Below are 22887 nucleotides of genomic sequence, written 5' to 3'. Positions count from 1 at the left end.
GATAGGGATGTCATGTGTACAGATTGTAAAGCCCTCCGAGGCAAACTTGTATTTGTGATGTTGGGCTATATAAAACAAACTGAATTGAATTGAATTGAACAATGGAATGTTTCTCTTATTTCGATTATATGTAGATGTTTTTTGGATCTGCTTGTACTGAAAATATTCTGACATGCTGATTACTCAGCTTTTTTAGGCTTCACATAAGGATGAGAAAAAATGTTGGTTATTCCGGAGAGAAGAATTCAGTAAGATTAAAAACTAGTTTGTGGACAATACGTTGTCTCTTCACATGGCCCCAAAACATGATGTAGGCAAATGGACCTGTACTTGTATAGCATTTTTCTATTCTTCCGACCACTGAAAGCGCTTTAACACTACATGACATCATACACCCATTTATTACACTGATGGGAGGAGCCACCTTCCCATCAGGACTAACTAACATTCACTCACAGTAGGCACAGCTACAGGAGCAATTTTGGGGTTAAGTGTCTTACTCAAGGACACATCGACATGGGCTAGCAGAGCCGGGGATCGAACCGCCGATCTTCTGATTGAAGGACGACCCTGCTCACCACTGAGCAGTCGCGTAAGCAAACTATGTATGACCACCAATGCTAGATGGTTAGTTTTCTCCTGCCAAACTTTCTGTTAGAGCTATAGTAACTTTTTAAAACTATGTTAACACTAGTGGCCAGCTGCATTGTTGTCGAGTTGTAGTGTTACTGGTTATTTCCCTTGTTGTGAGTCATTTTGACTATCAATCCATCTGTTCGTGGTTTACTCCAGATCTCTCAAAACAAGTTAGTCCGTGGTGTGTTGGATTTGAACCCAACAGCACACATTGTCAAACAAATATTCCCTCAGTTCGAGTAGTTATCTCTGAAGGAGAGAGCCATACAACTACAGCTCAGTGTGGTGCACATTGTATAACAACAAAGCCCAAGAGGGTCTGAAAGACCACTTCGGTAGGGTTGGGGGAACTCATTCTCAGCCGACTAGAGCTAGTGAAGCTCACTTTTGCTTGCTGAGGTTCAATACCAACACAGGTATTTGTTCCTTCAGCTTCTGTAGCAGGAAAAATGGAATGAGTTGCCATTGCATATTCATAGGCCTGACATGTATATGCAGATTTGTGTGATCTGGGCTGCTCTCTGTTATTGTGTCGAATAAACAAAACTAAAATGTCCCCCCTACACTGAAATAATGAATTATGTGTGTGAAAAACTTCGCCATATAAATGTAATGGCTCACTGCAATCTTGTGACACATGCAATATACTAGCAAGTCTTTCTAAAGGTGATATAGTGGTTATATTTTATAGATATCCTTGCAAAACACGCACACACGCACACACGCAAGCTAGAGTTTACTCATAATTTGTGTTTTTTTGTCTCAACAGTGGCACCGGCCATGAATGTGAAGATACGAGGCGTGACTGATCGCACAGTTGACGTGGAGTGGGAGGGGTCTGTTGTGCTGACAGACTTCCTAGTGACCTACACACCAAGCAGCCCTGGAGGTTTGTGCAGAGCTATACTGGCTTTTTTGAGGCAGAGATGGTAATAATTTAAGTTTCAGTTGATTCAAAATGTCTTGCAAGCATATACATGCTTATATATGTATATATATACTGTCTCTCTGTCAGGTGTGCAACTAGAGATAAGGATTCCAGGCAACACCACCACCTGCACTATCTCAGGTCTGGAGGCAGGCATGGAGTACAACATCAACGTGTTCGCTGTCATTAACAACAGCATCAGCGTCCCCACCAGCATCACCGTTTCGACCTGTAAGTGCAGCCTTGTGGCTTGTTTTGACAAAATGTTCTCATGGGAGCCCTGAAGCATATTCCCCTGAGGCCATGTTTGGTTCATGACCAGCAGTATATAAATGCACTACCTCAATGTCTGCTGTGCATGCATTCTCACATGGACACAGCCGCTCATGCGGATGCACACACACACACATCCTGTCTCTCACCTTTTTTTATTGTGTGGTTAAATCCTCCAGAAGATGTTTCTCAGTGTCAATAGAGTGAGAATACCACCTGCTCCTCTGTGCCTACTGGTTATGAAGCCCAACTGTAACACCTGCTTCATGTCACTCAGACCAAATACACACACACACACACACACACACACACACACACACACACAAACACACACAAATATGAACACCTTCTGAATATGTACCTCCTGGCCGGTGTTAATTACAGGTCATTGCACCTGCGAGCAAAACATATTATTCCGATGCTTATCAGGAGGTATGTAAGCTCACCGAAACCTTGAATATATAAAAGGCTATTTCCAATGCCATGCAGAATATTGTATCCACTCTACATCAACCGGCTACACACTATTGCCATCTCTTCAGTCTTGGCTGGTAGAATTATCCCCCATTTCATAGATAAGTGACTTTAATTTCAGTGATAGCAGAGTTTGGAGTTATAAAGTAAATTTCAGGCAATTAAGTTTAATGCAACCATTTTTCATCTGTGATATGATTTGTTGGGTTGTCTTTGCTAAACTTAATTATGAAATGTAGTATTTGATTATCTGGAAAGATTTATGAGGAAACGGATGCTTGTAAAAAAAGTAATTTTAGCATTCTGTTAAATATGAGTCATTTATATAAAACTAATGACCTAATGTCGTCAGTACTATGCCTACTCTCTGCAGGCAGATATTATGTTATTAATATAACATAATATAACATGTTATTTTTTTAGGTAGATCATTTTATACAAGCAGCATATTTTTTTATCAAAAACTGTCAATCCAAACATTTAGTGCAGCATCAGGGTGATCAAAACATAGAACATTAATAAAGACCAAGGGAAGAACAGAACAGAAAAATAAAGGTAAAAGAAAAAGGTTCAGCACTGGTCACCTTCAGCATGAGATTGAGTCGTGATTTATGGTCTGTGTGGGTCACTGAAGAACAATAACACGTCTCTGGCTACATCTCCAGATCTCTCCAATCCGGATGGCTTAGTCTTCAAATACATCACAGAGACGTCAGTGGAGGTCCAGTGGTTGCCCTTCTACTATTCCTTCGATGGATGGGAGATCAGCTTCATCCCCAAGGTAGGGTAGAGCTGTGTGAACACGCTAGCTAATTCACAGAAGACACATGGCGGCCGACATCCATTCCTCGTGAATTTACCCGTCAGTGTATGTGTTTGCTGTCGATCCCAATGTAAGACTACCGCACTACAGCAGGCTGAAAGACACGTGCACTGTTCTTGTGTGTGAGATGAACAGAAGGAAACACTGATTCCAGTCTATAAATTACTTTGAATTTCTGTGTAGATACAGGAAGAGAAATAACTGGATGGATTTAGGTTTTCTTGGGGGTTTTGCTCAACTTGAAGCCCATAACAAATTAGGCAAGCGGATTGTTTTAAGCTTATCGGCTATTAGCTGGATGAGCCATTAAACCCTTTTGCAGAATAACCCTTGGTAAAACCATAGCAGGGCCAGGTTCAAAGCCAGAAAGCAAAAACCTTTTTCTTTCTAATTCCCGCTGTATACTCAGGTACTCCATGCGCTCTAATCTCTTGCCCTCTTACAGTAATTGGTTTTCTCCTTTAAGGTGTTCTCGGGGGAGATATCCTTTGGTCCGGCCTCAAATCTGATGTTAAGATGCTTTTTTTGTGTTATGTCAAAAAAACAGTGGGCTTCCTAATTTTATTTTATTGCTTTTAGCCCTCCTCTCATTTTCTTCCCAATCTGTCATGTCTCTCATCTTCTCTCAATTTCCATCCCTCTATCATTTTTCTCTTAATCCCTTGTTTCTACTTTCCATCCACTGCCTCTTGGTCGAAATCTCCAACCTTTTTTTCCACTCTGCCCCCGAAGGTGCCCTCTGTCCTTTTCTTTGTCCTTCACCTCACTCTTCCTCTCCATCCTCTTCTGTAAACGTTCCTCCCTGTATCTTTCCATGCGTTCGCTCCCTCGCTCCAGCCATGGGGGAAATCATATTACGAGTTGGCACTCCCACCCCCTGTGGATTTAATCCAGCAATGGGGATTGTGAATTTTGACAATCTTGTAATGGAAGCAGGCATGAAAGCATCGGCCTATTCAAACAAATACAGAACTCAGTCCTCTGTGAAAAGGAAAGCGAGGAAGAGAGAGAAAGAGGGGGGCAGGGCCAGATTTGAGACCTGCCGTTAACTCTGTTAGAAACAGCTACATTAAGCTGCTGTAGCTTTCTTTTGAAATGATATTCACTCTTACAGAAGAAGAAAAACACACACACATGACCCTGCACAATTGTTGAAGTTTCTCTGAAGTATCTCAGCATTGTGATTCATGTTGAATAGGTCGGGACGCATGACGAGGCCGTGCAAATATTCAGTATTCTCTTTACATAAAGCATGTGTTCACATAATGTCTACATGCACTTGACCTGATGTTAACTCATGCCTTTAAGACTGTTCAGATGCACTTTGAGACTCTCTCCTTGACGAGATGGTGTCAGGCAATAACTGAAAAATCAATCTTTATGGCTCATTTGAGCCTCTGAAGCGGCATCTTGTTGAAGAAAGCAGGTGATTAAGTGGGATGTAAACCCCTTGCAACAGCTTGGAAGACTGTATATACGTTCATAAACATATAGTATCATTAATCATTTGCGTACACATTAGAAAATATCTTTTCTCCCTTACCTCTAGTAATATCGAGCAATATTTTATTTCCCGTGGTTTTTAGATGTCCCCTTCTGAGATTTCAAGTTTATAATAATACATCTTAAAAAAAATGGTTTTCTTCCAGAAATAATGTCCCTGTTAGTCCTGACAAACCACATATCTAACTTTCTACAGAGGAAATAATCTGTATGACATCCCTGTATTGTCTATGTATATGCATTATGAAGGATGTCAATTTTCTTATCATAATGTTTGCAAAGAATGGGTAGATCTCTATCGCGGTATACTGTATCTGTCAGCTGTTTGTAATTTGCTTTCAGCGTGCAGTCGCTTGTCCAAAAATTAAATAGATTTGGGCTTTTTTACTGCAACAACAACATATCATGCTTGATTATTTTTTTGCAGTAAAGTCATTAAGATACAAATTATTGCTGTAGTTCATTTAAACAAGTATAGTGTTATATTTCTAGATATTGCTTATATTTGTTTATATTATGTGTCTTACCTGAAATATGTAAGTACCCTAAAAGTTAACCAAGAAGCATAAATGGCCAATAAAACAGATTAAAAAATATTAGTATTACATTTAAGAAATAAAACTACCTCCACAAGGTCCAAAAATATCTCTGTTGTCCTTTCTCATCTAAGCAACCTTTTCAGCAGATGACTAAATAACCAGAAGAAGTGGACGTAGCCACCATGACGTCACCCATTGGTTTTGAAGCCTCGAGTTCAGCATTTGGTCGTCAACTAAATGCTAAGTACAAATGCTAAGAGCTAAGTACAACTAAATGCTAAATAAGTATTGTTTTAGGTGACCAAAATGCAGTACAGAGGTGGGTAGAGCAGCTAAACACTATAGTTGTAGAAGTAAAAGTTGTCAGCACGTTCTGACTTCGGACCAGCATTCACAAGCAAAGTCCTGCGGCACTGTGAGCCGTTAATTTGTCTGTAAATATACGCTTTTGAAAAGCCATAACGATAAGGTGAGGAGCCGTTCACATGCTGGGTCCAAAACACCAGCTGTACCGATTTCTTCCTTCCCTGCTGAGTTTCCGTCATGCCGCTCTGAATAGCTCTGCATGTGAGGTTGTGGCTGCGGTAGGAGAACAGAGCGTCAGCAGACCTGGGACCAGCTTGACAAGCGGACCACTTGCCTTTCAACGGATCACAAACACATAAAATAATAAATAAATAAACGTAGCACAATGAATCCATCCAAATATCACAGTTTTTTTCTACTCTAGTAGGAGTAAAAAAGTATTGCTAAAAAACAAGTCTGTACAAGTACAATTTACTCAGAAAAGTTACTTGAATACATCAAATAGAGCAGAGGTGTCAAACTCATTTTCACCCCGGGCCACACCAGCATCATGGTCGTCCTCAAAGGGCCGGTTGTAACTAACACTGTATACATTTAACTCCTCCCGAACATAATGTTAACTGTCTTTGTATTAGATTAAAAATATTGTACATGCATTTATATAAATGTAAAAATATATGGAAGCAAATTTCTCTGTTACTATGACAGAAGTCCATTTAATTTAGGGTTAAGAAACCCACATTGCTAAAGATCAAACTTAAAACAGAAGAAAATAACAAAGACAAAGATCCAACGCACGTTGTTATATTAACTTTCTTCAAAGCTCATAACTGGTCCAACAAATAATTGTGAGTAAATAAAGACATGCATGTGGTCTGGGGCAGTGGTTCAACTGGTCTGGGGCAGTGGTTCTGAACTGGTCTGGCTGCAGGACCCATCTTGACCCCTTAATGACAAGCTGAGATCCAATGCGAGGAACATTTTCAACTTCTTAAATTGATTTAATGATATGGTGCAGTTTGAACCTGAGAAAGTACACAATATCACAGTATACCAACACAAAACAAATTGTTTGAAATATTCCCTTTTACACTCAATTAAAAACCCAAAAGTGCATCTTAAGGACATGAGGTAATACAACACACATAATATTTTTATAACTTCAGCCATTTTTAACAGAATCAGTGTTTTTATGCACAAACATGGAATAGTAAGTAAAGTAAAGCGTGTTGTGAACGCAGCATTGAGGAGTGTGAATAGATGGCGCTCCGCTGCATAAAAAATCCACTTCAAAATAAAAGCCCTTGCAAAGGTCCGCGATTCACTGAAAACGGGTCCGTGAAGCCGTCGCGGGCCACATAAAATGATGCGGCGGGCCGGATTCGGCCCGCGGGCCTTGAGTTTGACATATGTGAAATAGAGTAAAGGTAACTCTCTACTACCCACCTCTGCCAAAATGTTACAATCCACTTTCATGGACTGAAAACACACTGTGCAGGGGTTAAAGTTGTGAGACGAAATACAGCTCAACTCCCACACAGGACGAGGCTGTGGTAATGAATTGTCAATCACAAGATAGCCACGCCCTAAAGCATACCCTGCTTTGTCATCTATTTTACTCAAAATAGGACCATAAATCACAAAATGAAGACCATGCTGTATTGAAGAAGACTTGAAACTATCAATTGAGACCATAAACTCATGTTCATAATATTTTGTGAGATAATACATCAAGTGAATAGTAGGTTCACTTTGTTTCAATTGGACTTCTTTTCGCATCCGGAGGAGTCGCCCCCTGATGGCTATTAGAAAGATCGCAAGTTTAAGGCACTTCAGCATTGGCTTCACTTTTAAGACCCGGAGGTTTCCGCCTGCTAATTACGAGCAACTGACACAGGAGATGGGAGTGGATATTCTGTTATTGATTTGTTTGATATAATGTAGCATCCATCCGTATTATTATTGAGATTGAGGACCAATTGTTATTGGAACATTACCGCTGTGTGTTACTGCCCACCCTGGTAATTTAGCCGAGGTGATTAAATGGATTACATCTCTAATTACAGTTTTGATTCAGGAAAGCAGCAAGCTGTTATATGTTCTGTTCTAATATGAGCCTTTTGTAGCACAGGCTTTTGGGGATCTTGGAGCAGCAGTAGGTGTAACATCTGTCTGTCGGCAGGAAGTGCATGTGCAACACGGACTCTCTGAGAACAGCTGGGAATAGCAGGCGCTCCATATGGATGAGTGACAGGCCTTTGGAAATGAACAGAGTGCTGCCTCTGCAAAATATGGTCTGAGAAATACCACTGTAGCATGCATACAGTACACTACACACTTTGGGAATTTAATGTGCTAAACCAACCAAATTTTTTCAAAATCTGTAGAAAAAATATACAGTTCAGAAAAACTACTGCAGAGAATGTAACTGCACGAGTCACTGTTTATGTCATACTGATGGGAATAGTTTTTATCTGCCAGATCCTTTACCTCCACTGAGAGAAGTTTGAACCACACAGTAGCTGGCATTTACTCAAAATATGCAAAACAGTTTTTGCTTTACACCTCGTTTCTTCTATCTCTGTGCTTTTCCCAGGACAATGATGGAGGGATGACTGCACAGCTGCCCAGCACCATCACTTCCTTTGTTCAGACTGGTTTGAGACCAGGGGAGGAGTATACTGTTAACCTAGTGGCGCTCCGAGACCAGGGTCGAAGCCAGCCAGTCACTGCTACTGTCATAACATGTAAGTAATGGAAGCTGTAAAGAGAAACCGTCATTGATCAAATGAAAAAAAAACAGTCACATTTTCTCTCTAGAAAATATATACTGTAAGCTATGTTTTCCCAAACTACTGATTGCTCTTTTAGTCAAAAACAGTTAATGCAATATAGAATAGGTACTTTCAATTTTGAACCAAGATTTCAGGGGCTTTAATAAGACAAGTTACAAATGTGTGGCCTGAGGAGGACGCATACAGCCAACTAGTCATACTACAATACCAAAAACAAGGTATATAATGCATGTGAGCAGCACTGTGACTGACATTTTTTCTTTCATATTATAAATCTGTTTATTAAACCCAAGGTTACATCTGAACGTTGCTTGTATTGCCCAAACAACAGCTCAAAGCTTTTAAATGTACGATTAGAGAAAAACAGAAATCATTTTTGACACGCTGAAAGAAACAAATGTTTGGCTTTTTTTTTAAAGGCTTAAATTATTAAACATTAACTGTCAGCAATACATCTTCTGTCATCAGTCAATTAATCAACTTTTCATTTCAGTACCAAATGTAGCACACACACACGCACACACACACACACACACACACACGCACACACACACACACACACTAAATATCCTGTAAAGTGAGAGTCACCTTGACATATTTGTTGGTCTGCCACCATTTATGTCCCTGATATGAGGCTCAATGAGGTATTGCTCCAACTCCTCACCCTCTGACACTATTACTAGACAGCTGTAATAGATTCAATTCAAACCTCGTCCATAACAATTCAAACTCTGATGTCTCCAGTCAAAACACCATCAATTTCCTGTCAAGTCTTTGTTCATTTTGCTGGTTGTAGTTAAGTATTGATTAATAATTCATGGCACTCTGTCATTAATTTTTCACGGCGGCCCACTGCAGGACACCTTATTGGATAAAGAAAGAGGAAAAGACAAATTTGAAGTCACTGAATTATTTATAACAAAGATTTAGCCTTCCTCGGAGACGGAGCGAGCGTGGAGTCGGTGGAAAACCGCAGGGAGAGGACAGCTGATGTGCGAGCAGGTTCTCAGCAACTGTCATCCTCAGGATGTTTTCTAGGACGAGACCCAAGGGACCAATTTCTAATACATCAAGGATCGGAGTGGACCGGCAATATGTCAAGACTTAGTGTGGGACTTATTTAGATCTCAAAAGCTTTAAGTAAGACTTTCTGGTCCTGAGTCACTCAGCGTGTGAAATATATAATTTACATACGTTCTCTCTGGGGCCATTGACAGAGAAGAGTTATCTTAGCCCTACTGTGGCGCTTTCAATTTAACACGTTTGTTGATCTGAACATCGTGTCATGTGCTATTTTGATTTGTCCCTCAACATTAAATGATGTTCGTCACCTTTTTTAAACTCATTTGGATAATTCAAAAGCTGATTTATCACCATAAACTGTGCATACTATCATTTAAGCTTTGAGCCTCATTTAACTGCAGTAAAAACATTAAGACAAGTGTTAATTCATATATATATATATATATATATATATATATATATATATATATATATATATATATATATATATATATATATATATCTTTAAAAGGGACCATGTACAGTTAAAACATAAATGTCACCATTAGATGCACTGTACCAGATTTTAGCTACAGCTAATTTGCATATGTAGTCCCTTGACAGACCATAACAAACATAAAACAAGAGCAAACAGTACAGGATAAAAGACACAATACAACATTATATGTGGGGAGAAGGGCACACAATACAAAGCTACAGTACAGCACATTAAAAATAAGTAATAAAAACCGTTAAAAGTAGGTAATACGAACCATTAAATGCAAGTGACACAAACCATAATAATTTTGCGTTGTGTTCATAGAGAACACAACGGTCCCTTACAACGCCCACATTACTGCTGATTACTGAGATCAAGATCCCAAGATACTTCAACGCAGCAGCAGCTCACTCCCAATGTTGACCCTGGGAGCTGTGTTGTTGTTGTCACATCACGCGCAATATGTTTTCAGGTCTTTACACCTAATTCATATAGTTTTCCAGCAATCAGCATAGAGAGACCTTTATCCCAGCTTATGTTTTACACCTTGCACAGATAAAGCCTATTGTCTATGTGTGTGTGTTCGAGGTCTGATAAGCTTTACATGCTTAGCTGTCAGAGAACAGCTTTTTCAGATAACTAATCTACCACTGCATGACCTTGAAGTTTTCCATGTTGTTCCTACCGACAGAAATGTGTCCAAACCCAAAGTTGGCACCAAATGTTTCGTCAGATCAGGAATCTTGAACTTATTCTTTGGATTTTGTTTAATTTGATCAGGATTTGGCCAAGGCTGTATTTTATTTAGACAGACTCAAAACTGAAATAGAATTGTATTAATTTATTAGTTAATCTTCCAAAACATATTTGTTTTGTTCAGTCTTTTTTCTCTGGTCCCAGCATCTCAGATGGGAATATGTGCTGCTTTTAATCCAGGTATCTTATATTTGCCACAGACATCCACTTGGACCACCACAATTTGGTGGTCAAAGGTCACTCTGACCTCACAAAACACAAGCCATGAAACAATAATTGACGTGCTAATTATGACAGTTTCACAAAAAAATGTCTATGAGGATAAAATGGAGAAGTGATGACATTTATTACAGACGGTTTACAGATGGTAAACAGCACAACATGGGAACCCCTTAAAAATATAGAAGTCAAACCTATAACTTGTGTTGAGTTCTGACACCTCTGGTCTGAGGGGTTGCATGTAAATATTGCATTATTTTAAGGAATCACGAGCCAGAACTATGGGAACACTGTCTTATTAAAATTAATATATCAAGGTTTTGGAGTGATAGTTGGACAAAATCCAATTTAAAAAATAGTGCAGCAATAGATGGCCACTGCAACGGGACTCTCAATAATTCTTCTTTTCTCTGTGTGTTTTTTCGCAGTGATTGATGGCCCCACTCAGCTGATTGTGCGGGATGTGTCAGACACTGTGGCGTTTGTCGAGTGGACACCACCAAAAGCAAAGATTGATCAGATTGTGCTACGTTACGGTCTAGTGGGAGGAGAGGGCCCACGGACCACCTTCCGCCTCCAGCCCACACTCAGCCAGTACTCCCTGCAGGTGAGTGGTGGTATGTGTGTGCAATTCATCACGTTGTTGTGTCACAGATCTGATCATACACACACATTAGGAGGACTCACCTGCCATCTGGGGACAGAAAAGCCAGTCCTCACAACTTAAACCATTTATCTTTGGGTTGAGAGTTGGCTTTAGGGTTATTGCATTGTACTCATAAATATATTGTGTGTGTGTGTGTGTGTGTACGTTCGTCATGCTTGTTAAATTATCTGATCCCAGAGTCTGCCTTCCGCCTGTGTCTGGAGATTAAACAAAAATGATCCATGCAAACAGATTACACAGACTAAACTGTCCCTGTGTTGTTGTTATTGTTGTTATTTTGTTCCACAGGTTTTACGTCCTGGCTCACGTTACGAGGTGTCCGTGAGTGGAGTGAGAAAAGGAAATGAGAGCGGCTCTATTTCCACTGAATTTACTACCGGTGAGGTCTGACAGCAAGCAGACAGTGTTGTGTGATAGTGGTGCATGTGATCCTATGCCTAGAACAGCTGATGACATGTGGCCAAATGGAATGCTTGCTGTTTATTTATATTGGATTTATATGGATTATGAATTATTGGTCTCATTTGTGCACATTATTTGTGAAATTGTTATGGTAATCTGTTTTGAGTGTAAACAATAAATGAGCTTCATCAAAATGACATCACTTTCAGCTACATCTTGAGTCAAATGTTTGTAAAAATGTATGCATAACGTCAGAGTTTCTATTTAAAATTAAGTAAAATATGCATAGAATTGCTATAAAATTATATCATCATACATACAGATCAACTCTAGCAGTGACTAGATACTCACTGTATCTGTGTCTGATGATGTTTAAACCGCTGATGTTTGCTTGTTCACAATCCCTGAGAGTTGGTCTCTGTCTCCCCAACATTGTCAGCTTTATCGTTCTTCTCAGAGATCGATGCCCCCAAGAACCTGCGGCTCGTGTCCAAGACCTCAACCACCCTGGAGCTGGAATGGGACAACAGTGAGGCTGAGGTAATTACACCTGGGTCGAGTAGCATTTGCAGTCTATTTTTATAGTTTGTTTTTCAACCCATTTGAGTGATAAACTGGTTTGAATCTGAGTGAAACAATGTTTGTTGTGTTGTCTTTTGATTCGTTGTTTTTAAAACTGCCTGTATTCTGATGGAGTAAACGGTCTTGATCTGGTCAAACAAAGTGTGCAAGTTATATGCAGCTATTGCTGGTGAAGAGTAATTAGGTACATTTACTTTAAGTATTAACTGGTTTTGTATGAACGTACAGTTGTGGTACTTGTACTTTATTTTATTATTTCAACTGTATCGTATTTTACACATTGTATAGATCATGTATTTCCTAGTTTACTAACAATCTTAGTTACTTAGATTAGATTAATATTTTACTGACAAAACATATGAAATATAATGCAATTAATTAGATTAAACCATCCAAGTGATTCTAAAATAAATCAGTTATAATAATCAAAAATAGAGATTAGATTAGGCCTTTATAGATACAATGAGTACTTTAACGTTTGATTCTTTTAAGTGCAGTTTTCTGAATAAGCCTCTGTACTTTTACTAGTGTGATATACAGTAGGTTACATGCGTGTTTATTTTTCAAATACATGTAGTGGGCGAAATACTGAAATACTTTCAAGCTTTCACAGTATCTCAGCACATCATTAGGTGCCCTTCATATCACTGAGAATATGATAATTACGTCTACAACAACTAAATTGCCCTAAATCCCTGCACATTCTCCAACCCCTTCCTGCATACTGTTTTGGGTGTATTGCTCTCTAACTCTTTTTAGCACTTTATCATCACACACAGGTCGGTCTGCATTGTGTCAGCTTGGTAAAGGCCAATACGGAGAATGAAGCAAACTAATTTAAATGTTTTACGCTCAGTGAAAATAAATTACTTTGTTTCACTCAGTCGTCATAATTATATTTCCAGGGCTCACTAACTACACAACCAGACTTATGAAGCTAGTCTGTCTTGATGCCCGTTAGCACTACAAATGTACTCATCCTCATGATTCTGCAGAGCCTTGGCAGAGATACAGATATCATGCTGCGCTAATGCAAAATAAACCATTTATTCCAAGAATCAATTCAAAGCTGCTTTGACGTCTTGCATTCCTTTTATTTTGATTAAAAAAAAAATGTTTCCTGCGGTTTGGTATTGTAAGTGTTTAAATGTATTTGTTTAAATGTAGGTGGAGAGCTACCAGGTGGTGTACAGCACGTTAGCAGGAGACCAGTATGATAAAGTCATTGTACCACGCAATGAGGGAGCCACCACTAAGACCTCCCTCACAGGTAAGCACGGAGAAGTGGTGTGTTTTCTTCCTTTTGTTTATTAATTTGTTGTTAGTCCATTTTTATGGAATAGGGGTCTTTTGCTTAGTGCACTGTTGTTTTGCGTATGCCTCGAGTATTATCACACTGAATCTGATGTGTACTGAAGAAGCTGGGAAATGTCCTTGTGTTTTACATGGCGGGATTATCTCCAGCGCTAACATTTGGCTGACGGGGCTACTGATTGTATCTATACAGACATGCTTGTTGCCCTGCGGGCGTATTGAAAGGCTGTCGGAAAGGAGGGGTCGGCTGGGATTTTTTTTCGAAAGGCCACAGTGCTGGAAAGGGCATGGCCGGCATAAGAATAGAAGCAAAAGGTCTTTGTGTTATTGTGTTGGGCCATTGCAATCAATGCTGCCACCACCCTCATTCCTTCTCTGTCACTCTCACTTTCTCTCTACTAATAATCTCTGTCACTCTCTCCCTCATTTCTATTCCTCATTACCTTATTTCTGTAGCTTGACAATCTCTGGGGATGTACTGAATTGATTTGAAACTGATCAATTATGCTGGTGGCAAAAAAAAACGAAAAAGGCGTGTTTCTTCAGAAATCATTCTCATGTGCATGTACATTTTCCAAGACCTCAACACCAATGTAGAGCTAATTTGGGCTGTTATGAGAAACTACAATCTAATTGACATGCACTCTGCTTCAGAAGGCGAGTGTGGAACAAGTTTGTGTGATATTCCTTGTTGCTATAGTGTGTGTTACATTACTAATCGTGTTTGTGTCTTTGTGCCTCAGACCTGCTGCCAGGCACAGAGTACGGGATCGGAATTTCTGCCATGAAAGGTAGCAACCAGAGTACGCCGGCTACAATGAATGCCAGGACGGGTGAGTGGATTAATGTTTTGACTCCACTGATGCAAGTAAGACACACTAATTGAATCACAGCGGCTGTGTACTAGAAAGCTTCACAGCAGGCCGGTTGGCTTTGTGTGTTACTATATGTGATTCTCAGTGTGTGCTGTGGTCAGTGCTCCTGTTCCAACCATCAAAAGCTATTTTAGTGGCATTAAGCAAATCTGATTTTGGCAAGACCTGTGCTATTTCAAGGAGAGTGGGTTTAATATCACCAGCTGGGGTCAAAGTTCCCATTACAGCATTTTAAAGCTGTAATAATGCATACCATTAATTGCTAATGGCCCTCTCTTTACCTCAGCACTTGATCGGCAATTTGAATTTTAATTGTGTTTCGGCAGAGAGACAAAAAAGATCCCATTTAACCTTCTGTTTGAAATGTTAGTGCACGGCGGTACTTCAATAATCTTTCCTGTGACGTTGACTGTCAAGCACATCTTTCCCCCAGTTGCAATCATTTTAATGGCTGAAAGTATTTTGCACTTTGCAAAATTATGCCTCCATTTGCTTTACGAACAAGCACTTTCTATCCCACTATTTTGTGCACTCTCTTTGAACTTAAAAAAGTGCAATAAAGCTACCACATGATTCACAAATAGCTTTAAATAATATGACAACATTTCCTGTCTGCTAATTGTCAGCTGCTGAAAGCTGAAAGCATCATTTCAGTGGATTTAGTTAAAGTTCTTTTCATCTTACTTTTCCCCCAAAAGGACTATTTGACAAGAATCTCCCAAAACATTGAGGGTTGCAGTAGAGGACTAAATGAGAATTAAACATTGATGATCCAGTGGGCAAGTTGGGTCATTGCTGCAGGAAAGAAACGGACAATCACGAGAGCAAAAAGATGAAACACAGAATGTGGGATCATTATATTAATACAGAGGAAGAAGCTGACTCTTACATTTGGTCCTGCTTTTGATGTCATTTCTGCATCAAAGGTAAGGATATAGTAGATATACAGAATAAATTACTTCATTGCTAAAAATGTTGCAAAATGTTGGAGCAGATCTCTGACATTTCACCAAAATATATTGTTTCCATCTCCACAATTTAGAAAGGAAAATTTAAGGATGTGACATTCAACAGCTGCTTTTCCTTTCTTTTTTCTTTTTTTGTGTACAGAATACAAAACTATAAAGCATAAGATAATGAGGCAATAGAGCAACAAACAGAAAACATACCAGAACATAACATGAGATTATAACTTTAGTAGTCAACAGGTCTAAATTGAATTAAAATGTTTTATTTAAAAACAGTTTATTCTATTGTCTGGTGTTTCGGCTATGGTGTTTTATTTGCAATTTGAAAAATGTGCACACAAAGACACTTAGGTGGAAAAGTGCTTGATTGGGATCAGATGAAGAATACATTATTTTCACAAACATAAAAGTGGTGCATGAAGCAAACAAGAACCATTAAGGTAAATATCAAAACAATGGTAATATTGCATGCACTGTCTACACTCAAATCAGTCATGGATGAGTAGGGTAGTTACTGAAATGTCATGTAATATCTTAAATCACCCTGTTGGTATACACACACTCAAGTGGGTAAGTAACAGTGTTCATGTGCTCATGCTGCGTAGTTCTTTTTTACAATTATTGTTGGAAACATTGAAGAGGCTGTGTGCTTTACTTAAATCGTGTTTCCTTTAAATTAGGTCTGGATGTGCCCATGGATCTAACTGTGATGGCTTCGACAGACAACACCATCACCCTGGTGTGGGGCGTGGTCCAGGGCCCCATCGACCACTACAAGGTCACCTACACGTCCTCCTCTGGCGTCACTGCTGAGGTAAAGCATTAAACAGATGAACGTTGAATATAAATTGCTATGCTGGTGTACACACATGCCAAATACTCGTCCAAAACAAAGCTATGATGTTTAATTATATTATTATATTTTTATTGAAGTGTCTATAGAAGTCCTGTTGAATTTGTGATGTTCTTTCTTGTATGTTATAATGATCCTGTTAAGCACTTTGTGACTTATGTCTGTGAAAACCACTCTATAAATAACTTTTACTTTACTTGTTTTGAACTGTGTCTTCCCTTTCCAGCTGAATGTGCCTAGAGATGTAACCACCACCACTCTGATTGACCTAGAGCCTGGGACTGAGTACAGCATCACTGTGGCAGCACGAAGAGGAAGGCAGCAGAGCACTGCAGCTACCATAGATGCGTTCACAGGTAGAGTCTCGTCAAGTGTCAGATACTGAAACAGGTAGACAGTATACTTTTGGTCTCCCTTGTCTTTGTCTTTGCTACAGTTGGATCTAAACTTTTCTACAGGATCGAGGTTGCAGTACAGCTTTGATGTAATCCACTCAATCATCAGACAGCGCTAAGATAAATTCACTCCATAGTGTTTTCTTTGCTGAGATAATGACATGCTGGGGAACAGTTTTAAGAACAGTGGCGCGTAATGAAGTTGAACATTGAACATAATGAACTAAAGTGTGGCAGCAGGTAAGGTAAGTCACACTCAAAGAAAATGGAAGACCTAAAAAAGGCATTGAAGAAGCAATTAGGTGAGGTAAATTAGTCAAGTCAGCTAATGAGCGTGTTACAAGTGTTCCCTAATTGCGCCTCAGTTTAGCATCCGAATGTATTTGTGTCTCTGTTTCGTCTGATTTCTTTTAAACACCACATTCTCTCAGACCCACTCGTTACTGTCGGCTTGCACTGCTCTTCTCAACTTGATGTTCCCTCTTTCTCTGAGAATTTCTCACACAACTCGTGTGTACCCGTCCAACTAAATGTAGGATTGCCTATTGATCTACCCACCGCGGTTGGTTCTTTGTTATTTCTACAGAACGCCTGATGTGATTACCAGTTGCACAAAAGATGGCGTCACATTGATAGGCACAAGCTTACAGGCTGGCATATGTGTTGTTTTCTTCACCTCTCTCATCATCACCATCATCTCTGTGCTTCTCTACTGTGACCGTAATGGCAGTTGTCACCATCGTAACCATCATCGTCATCATCATCATCTTTTGTTAGCTGTGGCTTTTTTAAGTAACACATCTCGAACCATCTGGAGAGGAGAGATGAGATGAGATAATGATCAAACGGCAGATGAAGAGAATCAGATGAAAAATAATGAATTACCTGTCATCTACTCATCCATTGTTCACTTGGCCATATTGGCAACATCTGTCTGCCTGCGCTCAGGTGAACTCATCACCAGAGTAAAAGTTTCATCTTGAACTTTGATCAATATAGATTATAAGTTTGAAGTCCACAAGCTCAAATCGAGAAAACTGCAATAGCATCATCATCAGCACGACCATCACATTGATAAACGGACCCTCCTTCTACTGCAATGTTTCATCAACGATTGCTGCTATAAAGCCTTGTTGGGAGAAGTGTATCCTGTATATTTGTACCACATCTTCTCCTGGCTTCCACACAAGGACACACATTCTACTTTGGGGGTTTACGCGACACACTCTTTCTTTTGACTGCTGTAAAGCATGTCGACAGTTGCTGAAGGAAAATGTTGGCTATTCAGCAATAAGAGAGGAGAAGAACTTAAATGCAGACCAGTGTTAACAGCGCAGGTTTCAAAGGATGATTGATTACAAATAAAACTGAATGAGAAAAGGTGAAGTCAATGTTACTGCATCTTCCCTACTATTTATACGTCCACACATGGCTAATTCAATTCAAATCATGTTGCATTTGTTGCCGCTTCAGCTGCTACACTGGTTTGTATTCATCACATCATCTCCAGCCCAGGTCGTACATTTTGACAACGGCATCTGCTATCATCATCATCATCATCATCATCATCATCTCTCCAATTTCTTACTTTGAACAGTACCATCACATCTTCATCTTTATGGCGGATCATTTCATTATTTCCCTTTTTTTAAAGACCAATTAAATCATCACTTCCACATGATTGTGGCCTCTGACTCTCACCTGCCGCATCAAGATTACGCCCAAGGCTAATTTTCTCAACTTTATTATAAACGATCTATTATATCATCCAGGACTGCTTCCATCCATCACTGACATTGCTTGTCTGTCATCTCCATAACGATAGCAGCTGTTATTTCTTTTCCTTTTTTCATCGCCGTTTCTTGCTTGTGGCCAGCTTTCTACCTGTCCTTGAAAACTCTCCGGTGACATTTAAACCCCCCGTTCCTCCAGGAATCAGGCCCGTAACCCACCTCTACTTGTCAGAGGTGACTTCAGACTCAGTGTTGGTGGCGTGGAGCGCCCCGGCACCGCCCGCTGACCTCTTCATCCTGAGCTACAGCTCTGCAGATGGGACCGACACCTCTAAGGTGACGCTGGACGGCTCCAAGACGAGGTCACTGGTCCAAGGACTGCTGCCGTCCACTCAGTACACCGTCAGTCTAATCACAATACAGGGGGACGTTACCTCTGAGCCCATTACAGCATCACTTACTACAGGTGAGCTGCTTGCTTTCATGTGTAAGTGGTATGAAAAGTAACTCGAGGAAGACACACACACACAAAGGTAAATAAGCATGATAAAGGTTAAAGGCTTTGTTTGTTAGATCTGTTTTATTAGTTGTGCAAACTTGCATCGTACCGTTTGTCTATGCATGGAATTATTGTTCTGTATTTAATATCACATTTAACCCTAGAACACTAACGTTAAAAATAGTAATACCCGGAAAAAAGCCTGAAAATCGAGTGAAAAATAAGGGAATCGTGAATAAAACATGACTAAAAATATAAATAATGTGACTATGAACTTGTTCTTTGGTCCACCCGTTCCTGGGACATGTGAGGCATGTCCTGTGAAGGAAAAGTTTCCCTTCAATGGTAAAACCCATCCGAAAATATTTCACCCTCTATCACTAACGCCGGGTGAAAATCACCCGACGTTAGTGTTCTAGGTTTAAGGCTATAACTAACAATTATTTACATTATCAATTAATGTAACTATACAATGCCAGACAATAGTGAAAATATGTCCATCATAATCCCCTAAAGCCCAAAACTCCAAAGATAGTTTTTTTTTATAAGAGGGTTTTTTGAAACAGGAGGAACTGGAATGTCCTTGAATCCTATTTATGATGAGGGAGAACAATCTGAGGTTGGAACCAGTAGAGCACGGGATAGAACGTGGGAAAGCACTGTAGCAAGTGTGAGGGAAAGTGAGAAACTAAAAAGGAGATTAATTGGCAAAAGAAATGAAAACACAAAGTGATTTTAAATTGAATGTGTTTGCAAAAATGCTGTTTTAGCATCTGATTTGCACAGAACCCCAGCAGAATGAGTTTTGTAAATAGAGATATGCCTTAGAGGCTTTTCCTTCCCAATTCCTTGCCAGACTTACAGACACAGAACCAAAAATACACACTTGTTTTATTCTCCTGTGGCATCAGATGACTGAGGTTTGCTCATTTGCAATCATAACATTGGGGGAGGGTATTTGATAAATGTTGTAATGCAGACAAAGACAGAGGAAAGAAGAATAAGAGAGGGGGAGGAAAGGTGCATATTGTTACTGTAGTGCAATAGAAGAAGTCTTATGCTTTGTACTATTTTCTGTCTATCCATTTTAATGTATTCTTTTCCTTGTAGGCTTCCTTCTATTCTATCTCCTTTCGTTCATTCACAGTTTTTTGTTTCTCTCCATGCCTTTTGATTAAAATGTTATCCTTCAACTGCGCCGCAGTGATCCTTCATACCTTTCTCTTGCTTTGTTAACATATTATACAATATTACCGTGTCGCTACTTAATTGACTTGTTGTCAGAAGCAGCTCTCAGAAACATGTTTTTTCTTCTTTTGGTTATGAGGGTGCAAATTATATCAGGGAAGAGAATAAATGAGAAGAAGATCAGTGGAATAACCTGCCTGAGAAACAGAGACAGTGGGCAAAATTAGGAAGAAAAAAAAAAGAAAATCACCAAAAGAGAGACAAATAGAGGACTGGAGACAAATGCAGAGCAGAGAGGAAAGTGAGCGTTGAACAATAGAGATATTAACTCTGCATCAGTGCCAGAGACACCTGCACGCTGTCATCTAATTATTGTGCCAGTTTCACATAATGCCTTGGCAGCTTCGAGCCCTCTCTCTCTTTACATTCACCCACACATGATGGTAAGCAGATTTTGAGGGTGAAATTGGACAGGGATTATGGAACAGGTGTACAGTATTTCCTGTCTTTAGACTGTTGGTAATGCTTTGATCGTGTTGTTTGAATGCGAGCGCTGATGGGGAACTGCACTCTGTCTTTCCTTGTGTAATTAGGTAGGCTTTTAGTGATACATTTTCTGCATTTGAAATTGTCAGCGGCCAGATGCAGTAGGTGGTTCGTTATTTACCAGACTTTGATAGTCTCTCTGCCGCTGTGGTCAGTTCAAAGGGTGTGTTAATGTTGCTCATGCCCGAGGGCCACGTTCATTCATTAGCTTACACAGTGCAAATTGAATTGTGTTCATCCAGGGGGATCAGGTCAATAACAGTGTATCTCCGACGGAACTATTCTGTGAAATGTTTTTATTCAGCAAGCTTCATGAGAAAATACACATTTTCAGCCGATATTCTGGTCAAGGCAAACATTATCAGTCAGATATGCATGCATAAATAAGCAGAAGACATATCAATGCCACAACTGTATGTCATACAGGTTGAATTTAAATGAGTTCAAGGCCAGGAGTTATAAATTGCCCACTCTGCTTGTGAATAATAGCTTTTATTCTTTTCAAAGAGGAGCAGAGCAGTTGGTTTTACAAGCGCTGCCTTTCTCGCCGCTTGTCTACACCAAGAGATGAAAGTGATCTTTGAATCTCCTCCACGCTTTTTTGGTCTTTTTCTTTCCCTTTTCTCTAACTTTTTTTATCCCGCTATTTCTTTCTTTCGCAGCTAAGGACCTGTCACCAGTTTAATTGTTTGCTCACATTGTTTTTGCCTTAACCTTTTCTAAGGCAGCTCAATAGTCTCAGGGGACGCATAAAACAAATCTCCTCTGAGTAAGCCTTGCTCAATCTCAATGCTAATGCAGCCTATTGTGTTATTTTATTACCTATATTTCTACTGGAATATATTTTGATGGTTTTTATTTGTTTATAAATGTGTGTGCTTCAAATGACCAAGGACATGTCTGTTTATGAAAATGTAATGAAGAGGAGCTAAAAAAAAAAATGGGAAAAGCAAGGGGTTGCTTAAATACTTTGGTATTCAAGGCCACTGATCCTTTAGATTTTTATGTAAATTCCTGAACTTGCATCGTAATGTGCTCCTATCGTACCTCTGGGATCAGAATAAATTCTCCCATGTTATCCATTGTGGGTCATTTTGATTCATTACTAACACACATCATCTCCCTTCTAGGCATGGACCCACCAAAAGAGGTGACAATGTCAGATGTGAGCGAAGACGCATTGACTATCTCTTGGATCAAACCGCTGGCTCCATTTGAATACTACAAGCTGTCCTACCAATCAGACAGAGGTAGCACAGTCTTTCTTTTACGCCCGTCTACATTGCATTATAATAACATGGTGTCCAATACACACCGGCACTCTGCGCTCTCATGTCAGAGCTAAATGAACATGGCATTTGTTGTAGTCTCTCTGATGTAAGATCATTTTTAGCAAGGAACCGTGTTACACACACTGTTGTACCTAATTAATTGATAACATGTTATCAGTGAAATGTAATTTTATTCTTAATTAAAATTCGGTATTGAATAATTAGTTAAGCAGTACTGTATACCTTGTAGCTGAAGAAATGTGGGATGGGAGTGAAAGCAACAGTTCTGATGTCTCCTGCAGGTCGTGTGGACAGCGTGGTGATTGACAGCGATGTGACTAACTACACCTTGTCCAGCCTGTTTCCTGCTACAGAATACGAGATCAGCCTCAGCGCTGTCAGAGGGAGTCAGGAGAGCAAAGTGGTCAGCACCTCCGTCTTCACAGGTAGGAGTTGATGAGGAAACATTTTGAGGGCCATCTTGAATAGAATAGAAGAGAATACAACGGCCACGCCACCGAACTAATTACGCCTGTGTTTCGCATGTCCGCTGATTTCTTGACGAAAGGGTGGTCGACTTTTCCGCTGACGTGATTTTCAGTCAAAGCTTCAGTCGCAGTTTTAACTTTGTTTTTCACAAAACAGAAGACGTGTCAATTTAAGTCAAAGTAAGTTTTATTTGTCAATTCTCCCATTGTGCAAGCATACAGAAGATTTGAAATTGTGTTTCTCTTCTGTCCGACATAAAGTGAATGTACTGTAATAAAGTGCAAATATAAAAAAGTGTTAATATTTCTGATAATTAACCATAGACTATATAAGAAGTGGACGTAGTCATCGT

General features: G+C 39.6%; 1 protein-coding gene across 1 annotated transcript in view; it reads left to right on the top strand.

Annotated features, from left to right (window-relative positions):
* tnr (tenascin R (restrictin, janusin)) overlaps positions 1-22887 on the top strand; it is a gene marked incomplete at both ends in the record, with an annotated part of 64435 nt that overhangs the window by 10134 nt on the left and 31414 nt on the right. The window contains 14 exons of the mRNA XM_079227068.1: positions 1406-1525; positions 1652-1795; positions 2977-3092; positions 8079-8229; positions 11182-11360; positions 11709-11799; positions 12262-12362; positions 13572-13674; positions 14462-14551; positions 16242-16375; positions 16641-16770; positions 18742-19008; positions 21906-22025; positions 22349-22492. Coding sequence (XP_079083194.1) covers positions 1406-1525; positions 1652-1795; positions 2977-3092; positions 8079-8229; positions 11182-11360; positions 11709-11799; positions 12262-12362; positions 13572-13674; positions 14462-14551; positions 16242-16375; positions 16641-16770; positions 18742-19008; positions 21906-22025; positions 22349-22492 — 1890 coding nt within the window. The remainder of the gene's footprint in view (positions 1-1405; positions 1526-1651; positions 1796-2976; positions 3093-8078; positions 8230-11181; positions 11361-11708; positions 11800-12261; positions 12363-13571; positions 13675-14461; positions 14552-16241; positions 16376-16640; positions 16771-18741; positions 19009-21905; positions 22026-22348; positions 22493-22887) is intronic.

This window comes from Taurulus bubalis, assembly GCF_910589615.1.
Source record: "Taurulus bubalis genome assembly, chromosome: 1".
NCBI lineage: Eukaryota > Metazoa > Chordata > Actinopteri > Perciformes > Cottidae > Taurulus > Taurulus bubalis.
This window is presented reverse-complemented; position numbering and strand designations above follow the sequence as displayed.